Source organism: Symphalangus syndactylus, chromosome 1, assembly GCF_028878055.3.
Source record: "Symphalangus syndactylus isolate Jambi chromosome 1, NHGRI_mSymSyn1-v2.1_pri, whole genome shotgun sequence".
Classification (NCBI taxonomy): Eukaryota; Metazoa; Chordata; class Mammalia; order Primates; family Hylobatidae; genus Symphalangus; species Symphalangus syndactylus.
This window is the reverse complement of record NC_072423.2, coordinates 92,342,501-92,362,876: the sequence shown is the minus strand read 5'-3', so window position 1 is coordinate 92,362,876 and position 20,376 is coordinate 92,342,501. Positions and strand designations below refer to the sequence as shown.

The window sequence follows — 20,376 nt, the reverse complement described above, 5'->3', positions numbered from 1 at the left end:
ATAGACTGTATGTTTTATTATCCTTTAGGATATTAATATTTATTCTTAATATTTTGTTTCCATGCCTACAAAGGCCACCCCCCTGCTTTTTTTTGGAGACAAAGTCTCACTCTGCTCTCTTGCCCAGGCTGGAGTCCAGTGGCATGATCTCGGCTCACTGCAACCTCCGCCTCCCAGGTTCAAGCAATTCTCTCGCGTCAGCCTCCCTAGTAGCTGAGACTACAGGTGTGTGCCACCATGGCCCGCTAGTTTTTGTATTTTTAATAGAGACAGGGTTTCACCATGTTGACCAGGCTGGTCTCGAACTCCTGACCTCATGGTCCGCCTGCCTCGGCCTCCCAAAGTGCTGGGATTACAGGCGTGAGCCACTGCGCCCAGCCCAAAAATAGCCCTTTAATGCAAAAACATTCCAACTTAGACATAGTGATTGTGTTCCCCTTTGGCAACTTTTTTTTTTTTTTTTTTTTTTTGAGACAGTTTTACGCTTTTGCCCAGGCTGGAGTGAAGTGGTGTGATCTTGGCTCACTGCAACCTCTGCCCACTGGGTTCAAGTGATTTTCTTGCCTCAGCCTCCCAAGAGTAGCTAGGATTAGAGGTGCCTGACACCACGCCCAGTTAATTTCTGTATTTTTTTTTTTAGTAGAGACAGTGTTTTGCCATGTTAGCTAGACTGGTCTTGAACTCCTGACCTCAGATGATGCACCCGCCTCGGCCTCCCAAAGTGCTAGGATTATAGGCATGAGCTATCGCGCCTGGCTGGCAACTTCTAATTACATGCTCTTCAGACATAATTTTTATATGATTCTCACTTCTCACACCCCCTAGATTAATTTGCTTCACTGAAAAGCAAGAACTTTGAAAAAATTATGAACTTAATGAAAAATGTTCAGTTTTGAGTCCTACTGGATTAGGAAAGGGATGGTATCTTTTTTATTTAAAAATCTTCCAAAAGCCAGTGGCTTGGTTATTTATTTATTTATTGGGTTGCTTATTTATTTATAAAATGTTTTTTTGGAGACGAGGTCTTGCTCTGTCACCCAGGCTGGTGGTATCTTAGCTCACTGTAACTTAAAACTCCTGGGCTCAAGTGATCCTCCCACCTCAGCCTCCCAAGCAGCTGGTGTTACAGGCGAGTGCCACCACACCTGACTAACCCAGTAGCTCTTGGACATTGACATGGTCACAAGTTTTGTAGATCTTTGAGATGATACATTTGTTTTTCTGAGTAACATGAACAGATGAGTTGAGTTAGCAGCTTGTGAAGCCACAGGAGCTGCCTATCTTACCCCAGCCACAGAGCAGATGTTCCCCTGGCTCTCTTGGGAGTTAGCTACTGCCACAGCCTCTCTGTATCCCTGCATTTTCATTCCACTGCTTTCTGTAACATGCTGATGATGGAGACAGGTTTTTGAAAGTTTAAGGACTTACTTTCTTGTTGCTGTGTTGTATTTTATTAACTTATATGTTGAATAAATGGACTTTTGCAGGCTTCTTCTCATATCGGTAATTCCACTCAGGCCACTGTGAGGGATGCAGTTGTTGGAAGACCACCCATAGATAAAAAAGCTCAATAGCATCTTAATATGAAGATCAAACAAGAACACAACGAGCCCCTACTGATTTCTGGGTTTCTGCCACGGCCACAGGTTCATATCCAGAGGAATGGCAGATCTGAGACGATCCAGGAAGAGCTAAAACATGGCCCTGTAATAAATGAGCAGACCTTTCCTGTGGTTTCAAATTATTAAACACACTTCCATTTCTCTTGGAAGCATTTCTTTTCCTTGCTGTTATAGATGCAAGCCTGTGTCTGTTTTCATATTACTCTGCTTTGTGCACTTTATGGAGGAGGAAGCTAGAGGAAAAATGGAAATGCAGCTTTTAAGTTCTTTATGTGCCACTTAGTGCCTTTTAAGATTGATTCCATGGTTTTGCAGACACGATGGGGGGGATGGAGGATAACCTCATGAAAGTTGCCATTTTGGGGTGAAACTTGTCATTTCTTTTATACTTTACTCTTTTGAGAAGGATTTTTTTTTTTTTTTTGAGTTGGAGTTTCGCTCTGTCGCCAGGCTTGAGTGCAGTGGTGCGATCTTGGCTCACTGCAACATCTACCTGCCGGGTTCAAGCAATTCTCCTGCCTCAGCCTCCCGAGTAGCTGGGACTTCCGGTGTACACCACCATGCCCAGCTAATTTTCTTGTATTTTTAGTAGAGACGGGGTTTCACCATGTTGGCCAGGATGGTCTTGGTCTCTTGACCTTGTGATTCACCTGCCTTGGCCTCCCAAAATGCTGGGATTACAGACGTGAGCCACCGTGCCCGGCCAAGAAGGATTCCTTTTTTAAAAGTTTACAAAACTTGGAGAAACTTCAGAACTAAAGACTAACTGAAAATGATGTCATTACACTTAAAAAAAATTTAAAATAGGGAATCCTGTTGCCATATAGTGTGGAAAAATCATGTCATATTTAAATATACCATACTCTGAAATGTGAGGTTTTTACCCAGTAGGCTGACAGTTTTGTTGCAACTTGCTCTATTTTTTTTTTTTTTTTTCTTTTTTTTTTGGTCCCTATAGCTTCTTTCTAGAAAAAGAGGCAAACGTGCCTTGAAAAGCCAGAGTGGCTCATAATAAAAGGAATGAGCTAGATACTTTAAGAAAAAAGCTAAGTTTAAATGAACCATGTGACCTCTGATAAGTCACTTGAACTTGTGCCTTGGTCAGGTTCACTGTAGGTTTACATATGTATGTGTGTTTTACACAACTCTTGTAATTGTCATTTGAGGGGTTTTGTTTTTGAGAGTTCTGCATAAGAACAAAACTTTATTAAGGATTAGAGGGAGAATACTACCAAATATTACTGCATTTAATTGATGTCTAATTTCATGTGGCTTAGCAACAATTAATAACCTGATTTAAGGTCTTTATTCAGAATGTTAATTTGCATTCTCTGCCCTGTCTAATGTTCTTAATAATGAAGCTAAAATTAACCCATTTTATTTACTGAATTATCTATTTAATTTTACTTTGGCTAGTCTGGTAGCTTTAAGATAGCTTTGGCTTAGCAAGGAGCAAAGTCCTACCCAAATATAAACAATATCTAGAAGTATCTAAGAGTTCTTTTTTTCTATTTACCTTGATTAGGACATAAAAAAGTTTTATCTGTTAGTTGCTTTTCCATTTGGAATTATTGTAGATTTTAAAACTGAAAACTTGCCTGCAAGTATTTATATAAACATTCAGGTATATAAGCCTTAATTTCTGAGATAATTTAACTTTTGTTATGGGAGGGAGGTAAGAGTGTAAATTTTATATACATGAAGGTAAGATCTGAGTGTAAACTTTATATATGTGAAGTATGAATGGAAGGTAGAAAAAAAGAAAGTCCCTTTTCGCATGTAATCTCTATCAAAGAATTTTCTTTTGACACTTTACCGCTGAAGTATTTTTATAAGTCCTAAATTCCCAGCATATTATGTTTCATATTTATATGCCATCTTGCAAAGTTCTTGCTATTTTATTCACTTGCTGTTACACTTTAGAAAAATTCCAACTTGTTTACTTGCATTTATCAGTGATGCCAAGCTTTGACTGTTAACTTGAAAGCTTGCTTCTGAAATGTTGGTGCATTTTCAGGTGACCTCTTATCTCTCTGAAAGTTCATACCTATTAGCAGGCTCTGTAAATATTGACATACTTAGCTTTTAATACATTCTATAAGTAAATTTATAGATTTCAGAATAACTGTCAAAAAATTTAATGGTAAGAAGTGGTGATGTGTCGAAAACTCATACTAAAGTATTAGGTCACTTTAAAAAAAGTGCTAATGTATGATTTAATGAAATCTTAAGATTCAGTTACTATTTAAATTCACCATTTCTGTTTTGGTCTTTTTTTTTTGAGATGGAGTCTCGCTCTGTTGCCCAGGCTGGAGTGCAGTGGTGCAATCTCGGCTCACTGCAAGCTCCGCCTCCTGGGTTCACACCATTCTCCTGCCTCAGCCTCCCGAGTAGCTGGGACTACAGGCGCCCGCCACAACGCCCGGCTAATTTTTTTTTTTTTTGTATTTTTAGTAGAGATGGGGTTTCAACATGTTAGCCAGGATGGTCTCGATCTCCTGACCTCATGATCCGCCCGCCTCGGCCTCCCAAAGTGCTGGGATTACAGGCATGAACCACTGCGCCTGGCCTCTGTTTTGGTCTTATAAAGAGACCTTGGTTTAATTACCCAGAGGAAGTCCCCCTCACCTTTTTTTTTTTTTTTTTCTTAGTTCTGCTTCTGGAAAGTGTTTTATAAAGTTTTCTCAGTGAGGGTTCTTAAGAGTTTTCTTTGGCCTCTTTTCTCTCAACAATAAATTGATGATTTTATATCAACTTTTTCAATAAAAGATACATTATCATTACTGGCTATAAATCATCCTGGGGAGATTTATAACCAGGTTAAAAATAATGTCTTTTACTTCTCTCACCTTTTACTTGTGGTTCAGACGCTCAGACTGTGCATGTTTGTGTCGTGTCTGTTGCTCTGCTGCTTTCCATGCAGGCATTTTTAATTTTGCACAATCCTAACAATATATGGAACTCATTCCTATGAATATATAAAAGGAGGCTTCCAAAATTTTCTATTAAAATATTTCAGGATAAATTAAGTGTTGATAATTTGAAAAAAAAAATTTCAATGAGCTGCTTATAGTAAAAATGGTAGAATCAGAGTTTTCATTCTTTCACTAAGAAATCTTTCTGTAAGATTGGCTTATAGATAAAATGAGACAAACTACTATGTATGATAAAACACCTTCAGAGTCATGCCTTGTTTTGTTTTATTTTATTTTATTTTTATTTTTTGAGACAGAGGTCTCGCTCTGTCGCCTAGGTTGGAGTGCAGTGGTGCAGTCTCGCTCACTGCAGCCTCCACCTCCCAGGTTCAAGTGATTGTCCTGTCTCAGCTTCCTTAGTAGCTGGGACTACAGGTGTACACCATCACGCCCGGCTAATTTTTGTTTTTTTACTAGAGGTGGGGTTTTGCCATGTTTGCCAGGCTGGTCTCAAACTCCTGACCTCAGGTAATCCACTCCCCCCAACCTCCCAAAGTGCTGGGATTTCAGGCGTGAGCCACCCCGCCCAGCTGAGTCATGCCTTATTTTCGTAGTATACCAATAAATGTTCTATGGAAGTTTACGTTTTAACACCTCTTTTATACTTGGTAAAATTGCCTGTGTTTCGCTTTATTCTTTTTTTTTTTTTTTTTTTTTGAGACGGACTCTTGTACTGTTGCCCAAGCTGAAGTGCAGTGGCGAGATCTTGGCTCACAACAACCTCCGCCTCCTGGGTTCAAGTGATTCTTCTGCCTCAGCCTCCCAAGTAGCAGGGATTACAGGCATGTGCCACCACACCTGGCTTATTTTTGTATTTTTAGTAGAAATAAAATACATGGCTTCGCCATGTTGACCAGGCTGGTCTCAACTCCTCGGGGAATCCGCCTGCCTTGGCCTTCCAGAGTGCTGGGATTACAGGCGTGAGCCTCTGGAACCTGGCCTTGTTTTGCTTTATTTTTTCTCTTACATGAAGTAAAGCGCTTTGGTCAAACAGACACAAAAATACTGCCTTGTACTGGTGGTTGGTTTCATTAGTGGATCACACACAGTGTTCTACTTGTATAAAATGGTGCCTTGGATAGGGTGAGTTTGGATAAGTATGTATGTATGAGTTATAGCAAAATTAAGTAGATTGAATCAAGTCCATGCAAAAGCAATAAAACAGGTAGTTTTAATTTTTTCTAGGTTCTTTTAAAAAATGATGTAACTTATGTGGAAGTCTTCATAGAACTTTTTTCTTTCCTGGAACTATTGAAATGTAATTTAGGATGATTTGATGTTCCATCTCAAGTTGTCAACATGGCTGTGTCATTATGGCTTACACATGTTTTATCTAACAAAATTCTAGTCAAGGGATAAGGGCATAATGAAGACAAGCTTCAGTTGTGAAAGTACAAACTATTTGTGTGATTAATTTTAAAAAATGACATTAAGCCCATTGTAAAAGAATATTTGCAGTCAAATGATTTTTCTTGTTGTAAGTCTTGTTGTAGCTATGTTTTGGGTAGTGGTTCTCATCTACCTTGGAGTGCATAAGACTTACCTAGTAGGCTTGTTTAAAAAGTTCAGATTCCCAGCTTTGTACCCAGGGATTGCCTTAGGTGGTATCGGCTGTGGTCCTGGAGTCATCACTTTTATAAATAGTGGTTCAGAGACCACAGAGAGACTGCTTCATCGAATGGGAAGTACCAAGGAGAAAGTACAATTCTGTATTGTCTGGAGGCAAGTGGACACTTTGTACCTGAGGTTTAGAATAGGTGGTCTCTTGCCAGTACAATCCCCAGGCGTTTTCTGTGTTCAGAAGTAGTAAGAATGCTTTTAATTCAGAGGATTATCTAAGCTCCTTAAAGCTGTTTTTCTCCATTGTCATAGTGCCTTCTCTGAAAAACGAATGTACAAGTATCCTATTTTCTAACATGTAATTAGGATTTTTTAAAAGCAATTTTTGATAGTTTTTCTTTTAAAAAGTAAAATTCAGCATTGTGACTTGAATCCCCAAATCTTTCACATACAGGTGAAACATTAAGTAAAAATAAAAGTAATGAACAAGAAGGAAGACAAGATCCTAATTTCTGTCATTAGTGACCTAAGTACCCCATATCAGAAACTTTGCAAAACAGATCTAGGGACAGAAGGATTTTGAAAGACGTTTTTCTTGGGGGAGGAATTTCGTGTGCTAGAACTACAGTTTAAATGTAGTGTTTTTATGAGCAAGGGAAGGTAGCATTGATTCCCAAAGCTTTCTAATTAGATACATGCTGTCATGGATGTAAGCCTTAAAGGAGTTAATACTAATCTTGTACATACACAAATTTTCCTCAGGTTTCTTTTTTACTTTAAAAAATGATTTGTTAAAAGTACTTTCTGCTAGACCCTTGCCTTCGAGTTTCTTTGAAATTTAATATAGTTTTTAAAAAGTGCAATGGGATGAGATTATGCTATTAGTATATTAAAAGCATGTTTCTGCTTTACTCCAATTTGTAAGATCATTTAATGGAATAAAGATCACAACACCATGTTATCTGTGTTTTATTTCTCTGTGTTTTTAATGTGGGAGGTTCTGTGAAATAGAGTTTGGCTTGGCAAATTGAATAAGACTTCTGACGGGATAGTGGCAATGTGGTTTGAGTTAGCTTTCTCTGTCCTAGAAAACGATACTGAACAAGTATCTTACTAGCATAGTCCTGGAGAAGGCTCTATTGTTGGCAGGGTTGCTTAAAAGTGAGCACAAGGGCCAGGTGTCGTGGCTCACACCTCTAATCAGCACTTTGGGAGGCTGAGGTGGGAGAAACGCTTGAGCCCAGGAATTTGAGACCAGCTTGGGCAACATATGGAGACACTTTCCACCTCTGTCTCTACAAAATAAAAGATTAGCCAGGCATAGTGGTGCCCACCTGTAGTCCTAGCTACTCTGGAGGCTGAGGCAGGATGATCACTTGAGCCCAAGAGTTTGAGACCAGCTTGGGCAACATATGGAGACACCTTCCACCCCGTCTCCGGAAAAAAAAAAAGGCCGGGCGCGGTGGCTCACGCTTGTAATCCCAGCACTTTGGGAGGCCGAGGCGGGCGGATCACGAGGTCAGGAGATCGAGACCACGGTGAAACCCCGTCTCTACTAAAAAGACAAAAAATTAGCCGGGTGTGGTGGCAGGCGCCTGTAGTCCCAGCTACTCGGAGAGGCTGAGGCAGGAGAATGGCGTGGACCCGGGAGGCGGAGCTTGCTGTGAGCCGAGATTGCGCCACTGCACTCCAGCCTGGGCGACAGAGCGAGACTCCGTCTCAAAAAAAAAAAACAAAACCCGGGCATGATGGTGCGCACCTGTAGTCCTAGCTACTCTGGAGGCTGAGGCAGATAATCACTTGAGCCCAGGAGTTCGAGGCAGCAGTGAATTATGGTCACATCACTGTACTGCAGCCTGGGCAACAGCAAGACCCTGTCTCTCAAAAAAAATAAGCGCAAATTTCATTTACAGTAACATGGACTTGTGAAGACCTCTGAATTTGTAGCACTTTGATTTAGTTGCCCTATCTGGAGCCAGCTGATTAAATAGTTTCTCTTCAGGAGTGGGGGCAGGGAACGTAAATCTCCACTTAAAGCTTTCTCTTTCACTGATGGACACAGGAGATTGAATTGAACTTCTCAAATATGACAAATAGCTAGACATACCCCATTTAGCCCTACAGTAAAAAGATTTCTTCCCTGGTTGGAAACACTGGGTGGGATCAGCAGCCTTTCTCCTTCCAACCATCCATCCCTGGTTGTTACCATGGGTCAGGTGCTATGCCAGGTGCTGCCCTTGAGTTCATCACAGTTTAGCAGGGAAGGGGCAAACTCAGAGGCTGATGATGTGAAGAGTATGGTGAAAACAAAGATTCAGGACTTGGGTGCCACATCAGTGTAGACGCTTTCATCAGCATAAACTGGGGAGAAGGAAAGACCAGGGTGAGGAATGCTGTCCTGTATGGATGGGGAGCAGTCAAGCAAGCTGGCTTGTCTTTGGCACATTGACATTCTTGCTTTTGATTATCATATATCACTTTGCAAAAGACAAGTCCAACTCTAATTAGCTTAATCAAAGAAGGAAAAATTGTTAACTGGGAAAAAGTTTCTTGTAATTGGACATATGGTAAAACTGACATCAGATATATCATATGGTAAAACTGACATCAGGCACTGGAGGAACTCAAATGTCAACAGGGCTCTTATTTCAGTGTTCAGTGACCTATTTATCTGCTGTTGCAGATAGGTTTCCTCCATGCCCCAGGGGAGGGCAGGCACCAGTGGTTCCAGGCTTATGTCATCCCACTTTAATGTGCCCTGAGGAAACAGGCTTTTTTTTTTTTTTTTTGAGCTACCTATGAAAAAAGATGTGTGTATATCTCCATCCCAGAGAAGGCTTCTGATTTGTTTGGCTTGAGTCATGCTCCTTCCATGGTCAACACTGTAGCCTGGCGGCTGAGGCATCATAACCAGCCAGACCTGGGGTGCACGTGTCTGTAGTCAGAGTGATGACCACGTACTATGACTGACAGCCCCACCAGAACCACACGGAGTCACCAAATGAAAGACTGCTGGGCAGACCAAAACAAATAATCCACTACAGATAACCAAGTCCAGTTAACGATGGCCATTGAACAACGAGAGACACAAAACCTGGATATTTCCCAGGTTAAAGGTTCTGGAATTTTTTTTTTTTTTTTTTTTTTTTTTCTGAGATGGAGTCTTGCTCTGTCACCAAGGCTGGAGTGCAGTGGTGCAATCTCGGCTCATTGCAACCTCCGCCTCCCGGGTTCAAGTGATTCTCCTGCCTCAGCCTCCTGAGTAGCTGGGATTACAGGCGCCTGCTGCTACGCCCAGTTAATTTTTGTATTTTTGGTAGAGGCGGGATTTTGCTATGTTGGCCAGGCTGGTCTCGAACTCCTGACCTCATGTGATCCACCCACCTCGGCCTCCCAAAGTGCTGGGATTACAGGTGTGAGCCACAGCGCCTGGCCTTCTGGAATGTTTTATTTTTATTTTTATCTTTATTTTTTTGGGACAGAGTCTTGCTCTGTTGCCTAGGCTGGAGTGCAGTGGCGCAATCTCGGCTCACTGCAACCTACACCTTCCGGGTTCAAGCGATTCTCTTGCCTCAGCCTCCTGAGTAGCTGGGATTACAGGCATGCGCCACCATGCTAATTTTTTTTTTTTTTTGAGATGGAGTCTCGCTCTGTCGCCCAGGCTGGAGTGTAGTGGCGCGATCTCGGCTCACTGCAAGCTCCGCCTCCAGGGTTCACACCATTCTTCTGCCTCAGCCTCCCGAATAGCTGGGACTACAGGCGCCCGCCACTACGCCCGGCTAATTTTTTTGTATTTTTAGTAGAGACGGGGTTTCACCGTGTTAGCCAGGATGGTCTCGATCTCCTGACCTCGTGATCCGCCCATCTCGGCCTCCCAAAGTGCTGGGATTACAGGCGTGAGCCACTGCACCCGGCCGCTAATTTTTGTATTTTTAATAAAGATGGGGTTTCACTGTGTTGGTCAGGCTGGTCTCGAACTCCTGACCTTGTGATCCGCCCGCCTCAGCCTCCCAAAGTGCTGGGATTACAGGCATAAGCCACTGCGCCCAGCCTCTGGAATGTTTTTTAAAGAGAAGGTAGAGATGGTTATGCTGCACATTTAGGCAGTGGAAGCTCCTCAGGGCATTTCAATAGGGATTTGTTCTCTTTCCTCTTCAGTAGGACTTGGGTTTCAAAGGGGATTCAGAAGGAAGTTATACTTCACTTTTGGTTTCTTTCATAAAAGCCTGATTTTTCTGGTTAGAGGAAACTATCAAAATTGGCATAGTCACATGTTTTACACCTGTGAAAACCCTGCATTCAGCTGGCTGGTGGAGCACTTGAGACATACTCCCATTTTGAATGTTGTCATGCTGTGAAATTTGTGGTTTCTGTTCCTTGTTGTGAAATTTGTGGATTCTGTTCCTGTGTGCAAAGAAGCATTGCAAACAGCTTCCCTTTAAATGCAGTTTCCCTAAAAAAAAAAAAAAAATGCAGTTTCCCTGTTCACTTTCTCTCGTCACCCTCGCACCCTGTCTTTCTCTTGCCCTGGCCTTCCTGTGTGTCACACCGCTTGCTCAGATTCCCCACTGGGCCTATTAGGCCTGCACAGCAAATTAGCCTGTGCAATTTTCTCCCACCTGCTCAGCTATTCCTCCTCAGAGAGTCAGCAAAACAATGGATTCTGGAGGATCCATCTATCCTCCTTAGAAGGCAGAGAATGGAGAGATTACAAATACTTAAAAACTGGCCAGGCGTGGTGGCTCATGCCTGTAATCCCGGCACTTTGGGAGGCTGAGGCGGGCAGATCACCTGAGGTCAGGAGTTTGAGACCAGCTTGGCTAACATGATAAAACTCTGTCTGTACTAAAAATACAAAAATTAGGCGTGGTAGTGTGGGCCTGTAATCCCAGCTACTTGGGAGACTGAGGCAGGAGAATCGGTTGAACCTGGGAGGCGCAGGTTGCAGTGAGCTGAGATCATGCCACGGCACTCCAACACTCTAGCCTGGGAGACAGAGCAAGACTCTGTCTCAAAAAAAAAAAAAAAATTAATAGTTTCCTCCTTATCACAAGAGGAATGGGGCTTCATAGCCATGCTATGCAGAAAAGCCTGGAAGCTTTGGAGTTGGACACTAGTTGGATCCTGGCATCACAGTCCACCTGTCCGCCTGCTCTGTGTGAGGGGTAAGGACTGTCTTGTTGGTGATGGTGTGGCATCATGGGGCAGTTTCTCAGTAAGTCCCGGGGCCTTTCTTAGAGAGCTCCTCTTTTGAGAACTGTGTGAGAAGTGAAAATACATAGCCCTCAGTACTGTTCCCCCTTCCCAGTATGATTTTTTTGTTGTTTTGCTTTTTTTTCTGGCACGGCAACAGAAAAAGATAAGGGAGGTGACATCTGGGTGCTTCTCGAAGCAGAGGGTGAGGAAAGGCAGAAGTCAGCCCGGCTGCCTCAAAACCGAACCTGTCCATCCTGGGTTTGGATGACCTTCTAGTCAGTCCCTGGCTCAGCGTGCTCCGTAATTTGTTTGATGAGTGATAAGGCATATAAAGCTATGGTATTTATATTGCCTCTGAGACTCCTTGTCAGAAAGCTGGTGAAGATCATGTGATGTTGATGGGCACATACCTATTCTCATGTTAATAACAGCCACTGTGTGTTGTGTGAGGATTTACCACGTGCCAGACGTTGGGCTCAGCACTTTATTTTTATTTTATTTTATTTTATTTATTTATTTTTTGAGACGGAGTCTCGCTCTGTCGCCCAGGCTGGAGTGTAGTGGCGCACTCTCGGCTCACTGCAAGCTCCGCCTCCCGGGTTCACGCCATTCTCCTGCCTCAGCCTCTCCAAGTAGCTGGGACTACAGGCGCCTGCCACCATGCCCGGCTAATTTTTTTTGTATTTTTAGTAGAGACGGGGTTTCACCGTGGTCTCGATCTCCTGACCTCGTGATCCGCCCGCCTCGGCCTCCCAAAGTGCTGGGATTACAAGCGTGAGCCACCGCGCCCGGCCTATTTTATTTTTTGAGACGGAGTCTCCCTCTGTCACCCAGGCTGGAGTGCAGTGGCGCGATCTCAGCTCACTGCAAGCTCTGCCTTCCAGGTTCACGCCGCCATTCTCCTGCCTCAGCCTCCCAAGTAGCTGGGACTACAAGCGCTGCCACCACGCCAGGCTAATATTTTGTATTTTTAGTAGAGATGGGGTTTCACCATGTTAGCCAGGATGGTCTCAATCTCCTGACCTCGTGATCTGAGGGCTCAGCACTTTATAAGCATCACTTCATTTGTTGCTCTGTCTTTGGGGAATGTATTTTTTTTTTACATTTTTTTATTTTGAGATGGAGTCTCACTCTGTTGCCCAGGCTGGAGTGCAGTGGTGTGATCTCGGCTCACTGCAACCTCCATCTCCTGGATTCAAGCGATTCTCCTGCCCCAGCCTCCCAAGTAGCTGAGACTACAGGTGTGTGCCACCACACCCGGCTAATTTCTTATTTTTAGTAGAGATGAAGTTTCACCATGTTGGCCAGGATAGTCTCAATCTCTTGACCTCGTGATCTGCCCACCTCAGCCTCCCAAAGTGCTGGGATTACAGGCATGAGCCACCCCACCCTGCCTGGGAATGTATTCTTATACATTACACAATATCACTAAGGCCCTATTTTACAGACAAACAGGTTCAGAGAAGGAAACATGGCCTGGGCCCTACAACTATTATAGTAAGTGGCAGAGTCAGGATTTGGTCCAGGCATCCTGACTGCAAGGCTCAGTACTGGCAATGGAGTGGTAGGAATACAGAGATGAACAAGAGCTCGTTCTACTCATGTGAAGTCATATCTCAGTGCAGAGAAAGAGCCTGTGTTGGTCATTCGTTCTTCATTCATGCATTCATTCATGGAATGCCTATGGTGTGCTAGGTTTTTTTTTTTTTTTTTTTTTTTGAGATGGAGTCTCGCTGTGTGGCCCAGGCTGGAGTGCAGTGGTGCAATCTCAGCTCACCGCGACCTCTGCTCCCAGGTTCAAATGATTCTCCTGCCTCAGCTTCCTGAGTAGTGGGGATGGGATTACAGGCACCCAGCACCACGAGTGGCTAATTTTTATATTTTTAGCAGAGACATGGTTTCACTATGTTGGCCAGGCTGGTCTCGAACTCCTGAGCTCAAGTGATCTGCCTGCCTTGGCTTCCCAAAGTGCTGGGATTCCAGGTGTGAGCCACCATGCCCAGCTGATGTGCTAGGTTTTGTGCAAGGATTTGGGGATATGTGATGGCATTAAGACCCAATAGTTAAAAGCACTTTCTGCTAAATCCTTGCCTTTGAGTGGCTTTAAATTTAATACACCTCCATCCTCTTAGGGTCCTCTTAGGGTCTCAGCTGAGCCCCACCTCCATCCTCTTAGGGTCTCAGCTGGGCCTAAGAACTAAATTGACATAAGATAGATCAACAGGGCCAGGTGTGGTGGCTCACACCTGGAATCCCAGCATTTTGGGAGGCTGAGGTGGGATGATTACTTGACCCCAGAGTTGCAGACCAGGCTGGGTGACATAGTAAAACACTGTTGCTTAAATAAAAAAAGAAAGTAGCCAGTTGTGCAGTGGGCACCTGTCATCCCAGCTTACTCGGGAGGTAAGGTGGGAGAATCACTTGAGTGCAGGAGGTCAAGGCTGTAGTGGTGAGCTATGATCTCATCACTGACTTCACCCTGGGTGACAGAGCGAGACACTGTGTTATTGCACTGCTATAAATAAATACCTGAGACTCGGTAATTTATAATGAAAAGAGGTTTAGTCGGTTGCGGTGGCTCACGCCTGTAATCCCAGCACTTTAGGGGGCCGAAGTGGGCGGATCACCTGAGGTCAGGAGTTTGAGATCAGCCTGGCCAACATGGCAAAACCCCATCTCTACTAAAAATAGAAAAATTAGCTGGGCATGGTGGCATATGCCTGTAGTCCCAGCTACTCGGGAAGCTGAGGCAGGAGAATTGCTTGAACCCGGGAGGCAGAGGTTGTAATGAGCTAAGATTGCGCCACTGCACTCCAGCCTGGGTGACAGAGGGAAACTCCCTCTCAAAAAAGAAAAAAAAAAAAAGAGGTTTAATTGGCTCATGGTTCTGCAGGCTATACAAGAAGCATGGGGGGCTTCAGGAAATTTCAATCATGGCAGAAGGAAAAGGGGGAGTGAGCACCTCACATGGCCTGGAGCAAGAGAAAGGGAGAAAGAGGAGAGGTGCTACACACTTTTAAACAACCAGATCTCCCAAGCATTCACTCACTATCAGAGAGCAGCACCAAGGGGGAAATTCGCCCCTGTGATGCAGTCACCTCCCACTAGGCCCCACCTCCAACACTGGGGATTACAATTCGACAACAGATTTGGGTGGGGACACAGATCCAAACCATATCACCCTGTCTTAAAAAAATAAAAAAGATTAACAGGAGAAAAGCATACACATTTCTTTAGTACAAGTTTTACTGGCACAAGTGAGGCAGAAATTTAATAATAATAATAAGTACTGCATTCATTCACTCCAAGAAAAGTAAAAGCCAAAGCCCAGAATGTGGCAAGGCAATGGTTAAAAAGAAGAGCAAGTTTTCCTCTGCCTAGCAAGCTCACTGCAAGGACAGTTATAAGATAATGCTATTTGAGAAGTCAAAACCAAAGGAATAGGCTCCAGATGCCCCACCTCCGGAGCAAAGGTGAAAGAAAAAAAAAAAAGGACAAATGTCTGTATTTAGCCAGTTCTTGTTTTTTCTTTCAATGCAGCTACAAGGCCACCAGCTATGCAAGGCCACAAGTTATGCCATGTCATCAGTTATGCTATAGATTATGTGATCTGTCATTATATGATTAACTGCCTTTGTTTTGCTTCTGTAAGTTTGCTTATAAAAATCCCGCTTGGTCTTTGTTCAAGGCTCAGTTTTTTGGATGTGAACCCACTGAGCTGGTGTGCACCTTAAAATAAATATCCTCCTGTATTCACCCATACTGGTCTCTCTACTTCTTTGTGTCCTGCAACACAGGAGCCCTCATAAGGAAATGAAGACCCAAAGAAGCAGTTGGTGTCAGTTACTTCTATACCGAATTGGACAAAGAATAGTAAGTTGTAATGAAGCAACTAAGAGCAGGGCCCGGTAGCTCACGCCTGTCATCTCAGCACTTTGGGAGGCCAAGGAGGGAGGATCACTTGAGTCCAGGAGTTTGAGACCTTGTCTCTATTTAAATAAAAATAAAAATTAAAAAGACGCAACTAAATTATGTGAGGAGGCTTACCAGATAAGAGTTATTTTCCTGGAGAATATTATGTTCAGTGAAATAAGCCAGGCACAGAAGGACAAATACTTCGTGATCTCACTTATATATGGAATCTAAAAAAATGGAACCCACGAGTAGGGAGTAGAATGGTAGTTACGGGGGTGGGGGGGAACAAGGGGGTGTTGGGGAGATGTTGGTCAAAGGGTACAAAATTTCTGTTAGGAGGAATAGAGGAATAAGTTCACCAGATCTATTGCACAACACGGTGATTATAGTAAAAATGTACTATGTTCTTCTTGAAAATTACGGAGAGGTTTTGTGTTCTCACCACAAAAGAAGTATGTGAGGTAATGCATATGTTAATTAGCTCGATTTAGTTATTCCACAATGTATACATATTTCAAAACATGTTGTACATGACAAATACGTGGCAATTTTTGTCAATTAAAAAGTAAAAAATGGGCTGAGTGGTGCCTCACGCCTGTAATCCCAGCCCTTTCGGAGGCTGAGGCAGGTGGGTCATTTGGGGCCAGGAGTTCGTGACCAGCATAGTCAACATGCTGAAACCCTGTCTCTACTAAAAATACAAAAATTAGCTGGGCGTAGTGGTGCACGCCTGTAATCCCAACTACCCCGGAGGCTGAGGCAGGAGAATCGCTTGCCGGGAAGGCAGAGGTTGCAGTGAGCTGAGATCGAGCCACTGCACTCCAGCCAGCCTGGGTGACAAGAGTGAGACTGTCTTAAAAACAAAACAAAACAACAAAAAACAAAAAACAGCAAAAGAAAACACCCCAAAAAGTAAAAAATGAAAAAAGTTATTTCAACAAGGTCTGTACAGAATTCTTCCCGTCTCAACATCTTCTCTTTGAGGATAAGGATGTTGCTTTTTCTTCTAGTATAAGGAAGGTGTCCTTCAACATGGAAATTTCATCTGCTTTTAAGAAACAGAGCTGGGCATGGTGGCTCATGCCCGTAATCCCAGCACTTTGGGAGGCCGAGGCGGGCGGATCACGAGGTCAGAAGTTCGAGACCAGACTGACCAACATGGTGAAACCCCGTCTCTACTAAAAATGCAAAAATTAGCTGGGCATGGAGGCACACGCCTGTAATCCCAGCTACTTGGGAGGCTGGGGCAGGAGAATCGCTTGAACCCAGGAGGCGGAGGTTGCAGTGAGCGAGATCGCGCCACTGCACTCCAGCCTGGGCGACAGGGTAAGACTCCATCTCAAAAAAAAAAAAAAAAAAAAAAAAGAAAAGAAAAGAAAAGAAAAGGAGTCTTCTTGCACCTGCTGATTTTTAAATGCCTTTAATTGAAAACAGCCAATATGCCATGGTGGTATATATATATATATATATATACACACTTTGTTTTTTTTTGATACTGAGTTTCGCTTTGTCGCCCAGGCTGGAGTGCGGTGGCGCGATCTCGGCTCACTGCAACCCCCGCCTCCCGGGCTCAAGTGATTCTCCTGCCTCGCCTCCCGAGTAGCTGGGACCACAGGCGCACGCCTCCACGCCCGGCTAATTTTTTGCATTTTTAGTAGAGACGGGGTTTCATCGTGTTAGCCAGCATGGTCTCGAGCTCTTGACCTCGTGATCTGCCCGCCTCGGCCTCCCAAAGTGCCCAGATTACAGGCGTGAGCCACCGCACCCCGCCCATGGTGTTATATTTTTAACTCCTTCAGTTTTTAAACTATAAGCCCATTCTTGAGTGAAGGCGAAAGTAAACCGATCATGGCCCCGCAGTGTCATGTGTGTGCAGAGGTCGAGCGTGTGCGACTCCTGGATGCTGGGCGCGCAGGGCATGGGTGAGGCGGAAAGAGGCGGTGCCGGGGGCGCGGGCGTCCTGCAGTCGCCGGGGCCGGGGCCGGGCGTTCTGCGAGGCTCTCATTAGCCGGCGGCGCGGGGAGGGGCCGGGTGACCTCACGCTGGCCTGGCCACCGCGGCCATTAGACCAGGTCCAATTGCTGGGGCTGCAGCGCTGCCTCCGAGACCGCCAGGTGGGTGGAGCGGGTCTTTCCGGAAGGGTGCGATAAGGCCGGGCGAGGTGCCCGGGATGCTTCTCCCCGTCCGCGAGGAAGAGATGAAATTGGGTGGGGCGGGTGGAGATTAGCCTGCAGAGCCGCCCGCTGGCAGCTGCAGCCTCCTGGGCGCCCGCTGGGCCCCGGCGAGAAAGTTGTTAAAGGGAGCTAGGTGGTTGTTCCCGGGGTCCGAGGCGCGCCTCGCACGCCCTGCCCAACAGAGGCCGCAGTCCCCTGGGGTCTGGAGACGCAGTTTCCTGTTAATGACAATAAATCCCTGCTACCCCTCCTCAGACATCTACGCAGCGAAATCAAGCCTGGCCTTGAGGGTCCACACCGCGAGGGAAGATGCGTGCGCCCATTGTAAGTGCGGGGCGCGGCTGGGGTGGGTGGGGCTGGGAACCTCCGTTAGTGGGGACTCGGAGTTGTCTCGGAGCCTGAATTACTGCTTCCGAGAGAGAAGCCTAGAGGATGTGGGGCCCACACCTCTGTCAGCTGCGAGGCATCGGTGTCAGCTGCGGGTCGGCGCGCACCTGTTAGAGTTGTCGCGGCGCGTCCTTCCGGGGCCGGTGTGGGGGCGCCCTGCCTGAAACGCGCCCAGCGGAAGGAGGGACCCTCAGGAGAGAGGTGGCCAGGGGGCAGGTCTGTCCGCAGAAGTCTGGCGCTGCCCTCTAGAGCCACACCCGGACAGCGGGACAGGCCTTGGGGGCTATGTCAGCTGACTCATCCCATGACCGGTCCTGCCAGCGGACTCCCAGCGTAGTTGTGCTTGGCGACTGCCCCCCTTCCGCCTGGCAGAACCGCAGCAGAGGGATTCAGAGGATGGGATTTGGAGGTGGACCCTCCTAGTGTTGAGCATCTGGCTGTGAGACCTTGATCAAGTTCAAATCCACTGTTTCCCAGAGTGAAGGTTTTGTTTTATTTATTTATATTTTTAATTTTTATTTATTTATTTATTTTTGAGATGGAGTCTCGCTCTGTCACCCAGGCTGGAGTGCAGCCTGGCTGCAGTGATCTCGGCTCACTGCGACCTCCGCCTCTCGGGTTCAAGCGATTCTCCTACCTCAGCCTACCGAGTAGCTGGGAGTACAGGCACGTGCCACCACGCCTGGCTAATTTTTTGTATTTTTAGTGGAGACGGGGTTTCACCGTGTTAGCCAGGATGGTCTCGACTTCCTGACCTCGTGATCCGCCCGCCTCGGTCTCGCAAAGTGCTGGGATTACAGGCGTGAGCCACCGCGCCCTGCCGCAGAGTGAAGATTATATCACTTAATACTCAGGAAGTGCCCAGAACAATGCCCAGCGCACATTTTGAGTGCTCAACCATAATTCACTGTTGTTATTATCTCAGTCCATATTAAAGAGTTTTGCCTGGTGTCAGGGTGTATCTGGCATGTTTGTTTGACACCTGGAGTGGTCACTTTTTAATATCATTCCCTGATTACATTATTTTTTAGCAATAATCATTTGATGAATAGTAATAATGTCCAGAAAGAAACACAGTGAACATTTTCTTTTATGGAACCTCGTATATGTAATCATGACAGTAAAAACCTTATATATGTAATCATGAGAGTAAAAAAATGAAAAATGAAAAATAAAGTAAATATGACAGTACAAAAGCAGGAAAAAGAAATGGATTAGTAGGTTTTAATCACATTAATGTATTTTTGAAAAAAGGAAAAACTTATTCTTAGATGTAGGATGGTATCAGAGATGAATAATAGTAACACTACAATTTCTGTTTTTGAAACTTCTGAAAAGTTGTCCATGACATTGTCAAAATCAATCTTTGCATATTCATGGTCAGTATTCAGGGGAGCTATATCTACTAGTCCATCTTTGCTCCCAGTTGATTGAAGAACACTTTTTATTAATTTTAATTTCAAAAGCTGCTTTCATATAAAACTAGAGAGACAAAGGAAAAAAGCCTTAACCATTAGGATTAGTTTGGCAGAGATTTATAAAAATCCCATTTCATAATAAATTCCAGACATTGCAGTACTGCCTAAGTCTTTTTTTCTTTAATCAGTTCTAGCAGCTTAAATATCTCCTTTTTAGACATTTTCACTAAGATAGGCTGGGTGCAATGGTTCATTACTGTAATTCCAGCACTTGGGGAGGCCAAGGTGGGAGGATCACTTGAGCCTAGGAGTTTGAAACTACCCTGGGTAATATAGCAAGGCCCCATCTCTAAAAATAAAACAACAACAAAATCTTCACTAGACAGTTCATCATACTTTCTTTTTTTTTGAGATGGAGTTTCACTCTTGTTGTCCAGGCTGGAGTGCAATGGCGTGATCTCGGCTCACTGTAACCTCCACCTCCTGGGTTCAAGCGATTCTTCTGCTTCAGCCGCCCAAGTAGCTGGGATTACAGGCATGCGCCACTGCGCCCGGCTAATTTTGTATTTTTAGTAGAGACGGGGTTTCTCCATGTTGGTCAGGCTGGTCTCGAACCCCTGACCTCAGGTGATCTGCCCGCCTCGGCCTCCCAAAGTGCTGGGATTACAGGCATGAGCCAACGCGCCTGGCCCATCATACATTTCAATTATATTTGGCAAAATTCCCCAAGTTTTTCTTCTGCAAAAATCAGAGAAAATGGCTGAGTGATAGTGAACCTTGACATTTATTTAATCCATTGCTTTAGAAATGATGAAAATCACCCAGGCTTTCAAACATCATTCTTTTAGTTTCTTTTGGCACTGGGAGACAGGCTGTTTTATGTTTAAACACAGGAAAACGCAGGACCACAGAGATTGGCTACATAAACTGTATATATGGAGTTCAAATTATTCTGAGCCTTTAGGAACTGATTGCTGAAACAGAACTTATGGCTGAGTCTGTGTGTTTCAGGAACTGATAACTGCATGTTCTCTGATTTAACTTGTAGAAGACAAAAGTTTTAGAAGGATAAGAAATAAAAATGTACTAATTGGAGGCTCACATGTATATGATTAAATCTCAATGGTAA

At 44.5% G+C, this 20,376-nt stretch overlaps 2 protein-coding genes across 8 annotated transcripts in view; both read left to right on the top strand.

Annotated features, from left to right (window-relative positions):
* The window catches only part of ATL3 (atlastin GTPase 3), a 50,658-nt gene extending 43,545 nt beyond the window's left edge, over positions 1-7,113 (top strand). For all 5 annotated transcript variants that reach the window (XM_055296185.2, XM_055296126.2, XM_063642432.1 and 2 more), the window contains one exon: positions 1,488-7,113. In XM_055296185.2, coding sequence (XP_055152160.2) covers positions 1,488-1,574 — 87 coding nt within the window. In that variant the 3' untranslated portion in view covers positions 1,575-7,113. The remainder of the gene's footprint in view (positions 1-1,487) is intronic.
* Positions 7,114-17,129: 10,016 nt separating this feature from the next.
* PLAAT3 (phospholipase A and acyltransferase 3) overlaps positions 17,130-20,376 on the top strand; it is a 40,150-nt gene continuing 36,903 nt past the window's right edge. The window contains exons 1-2 of one of the 3 annotated variants that reach the window (XM_055295997.2): positions 17,130-17,382; positions 17,698-17,766. In XM_055295997.2, coding sequence (XP_055151972.1) covers positions 17,752-17,766 — 15 coding nt within the window. In that variant the 5' untranslated portion in view covers positions 17,130-17,382; positions 17,698-17,751. Of the gene's footprint in view, positions 17,767-20,376 lie in introns of all 3 variants that reach the window. The other 2 variants (XM_063642770.1, XM_063642773.1) reach the window with 2 other exon arrangements.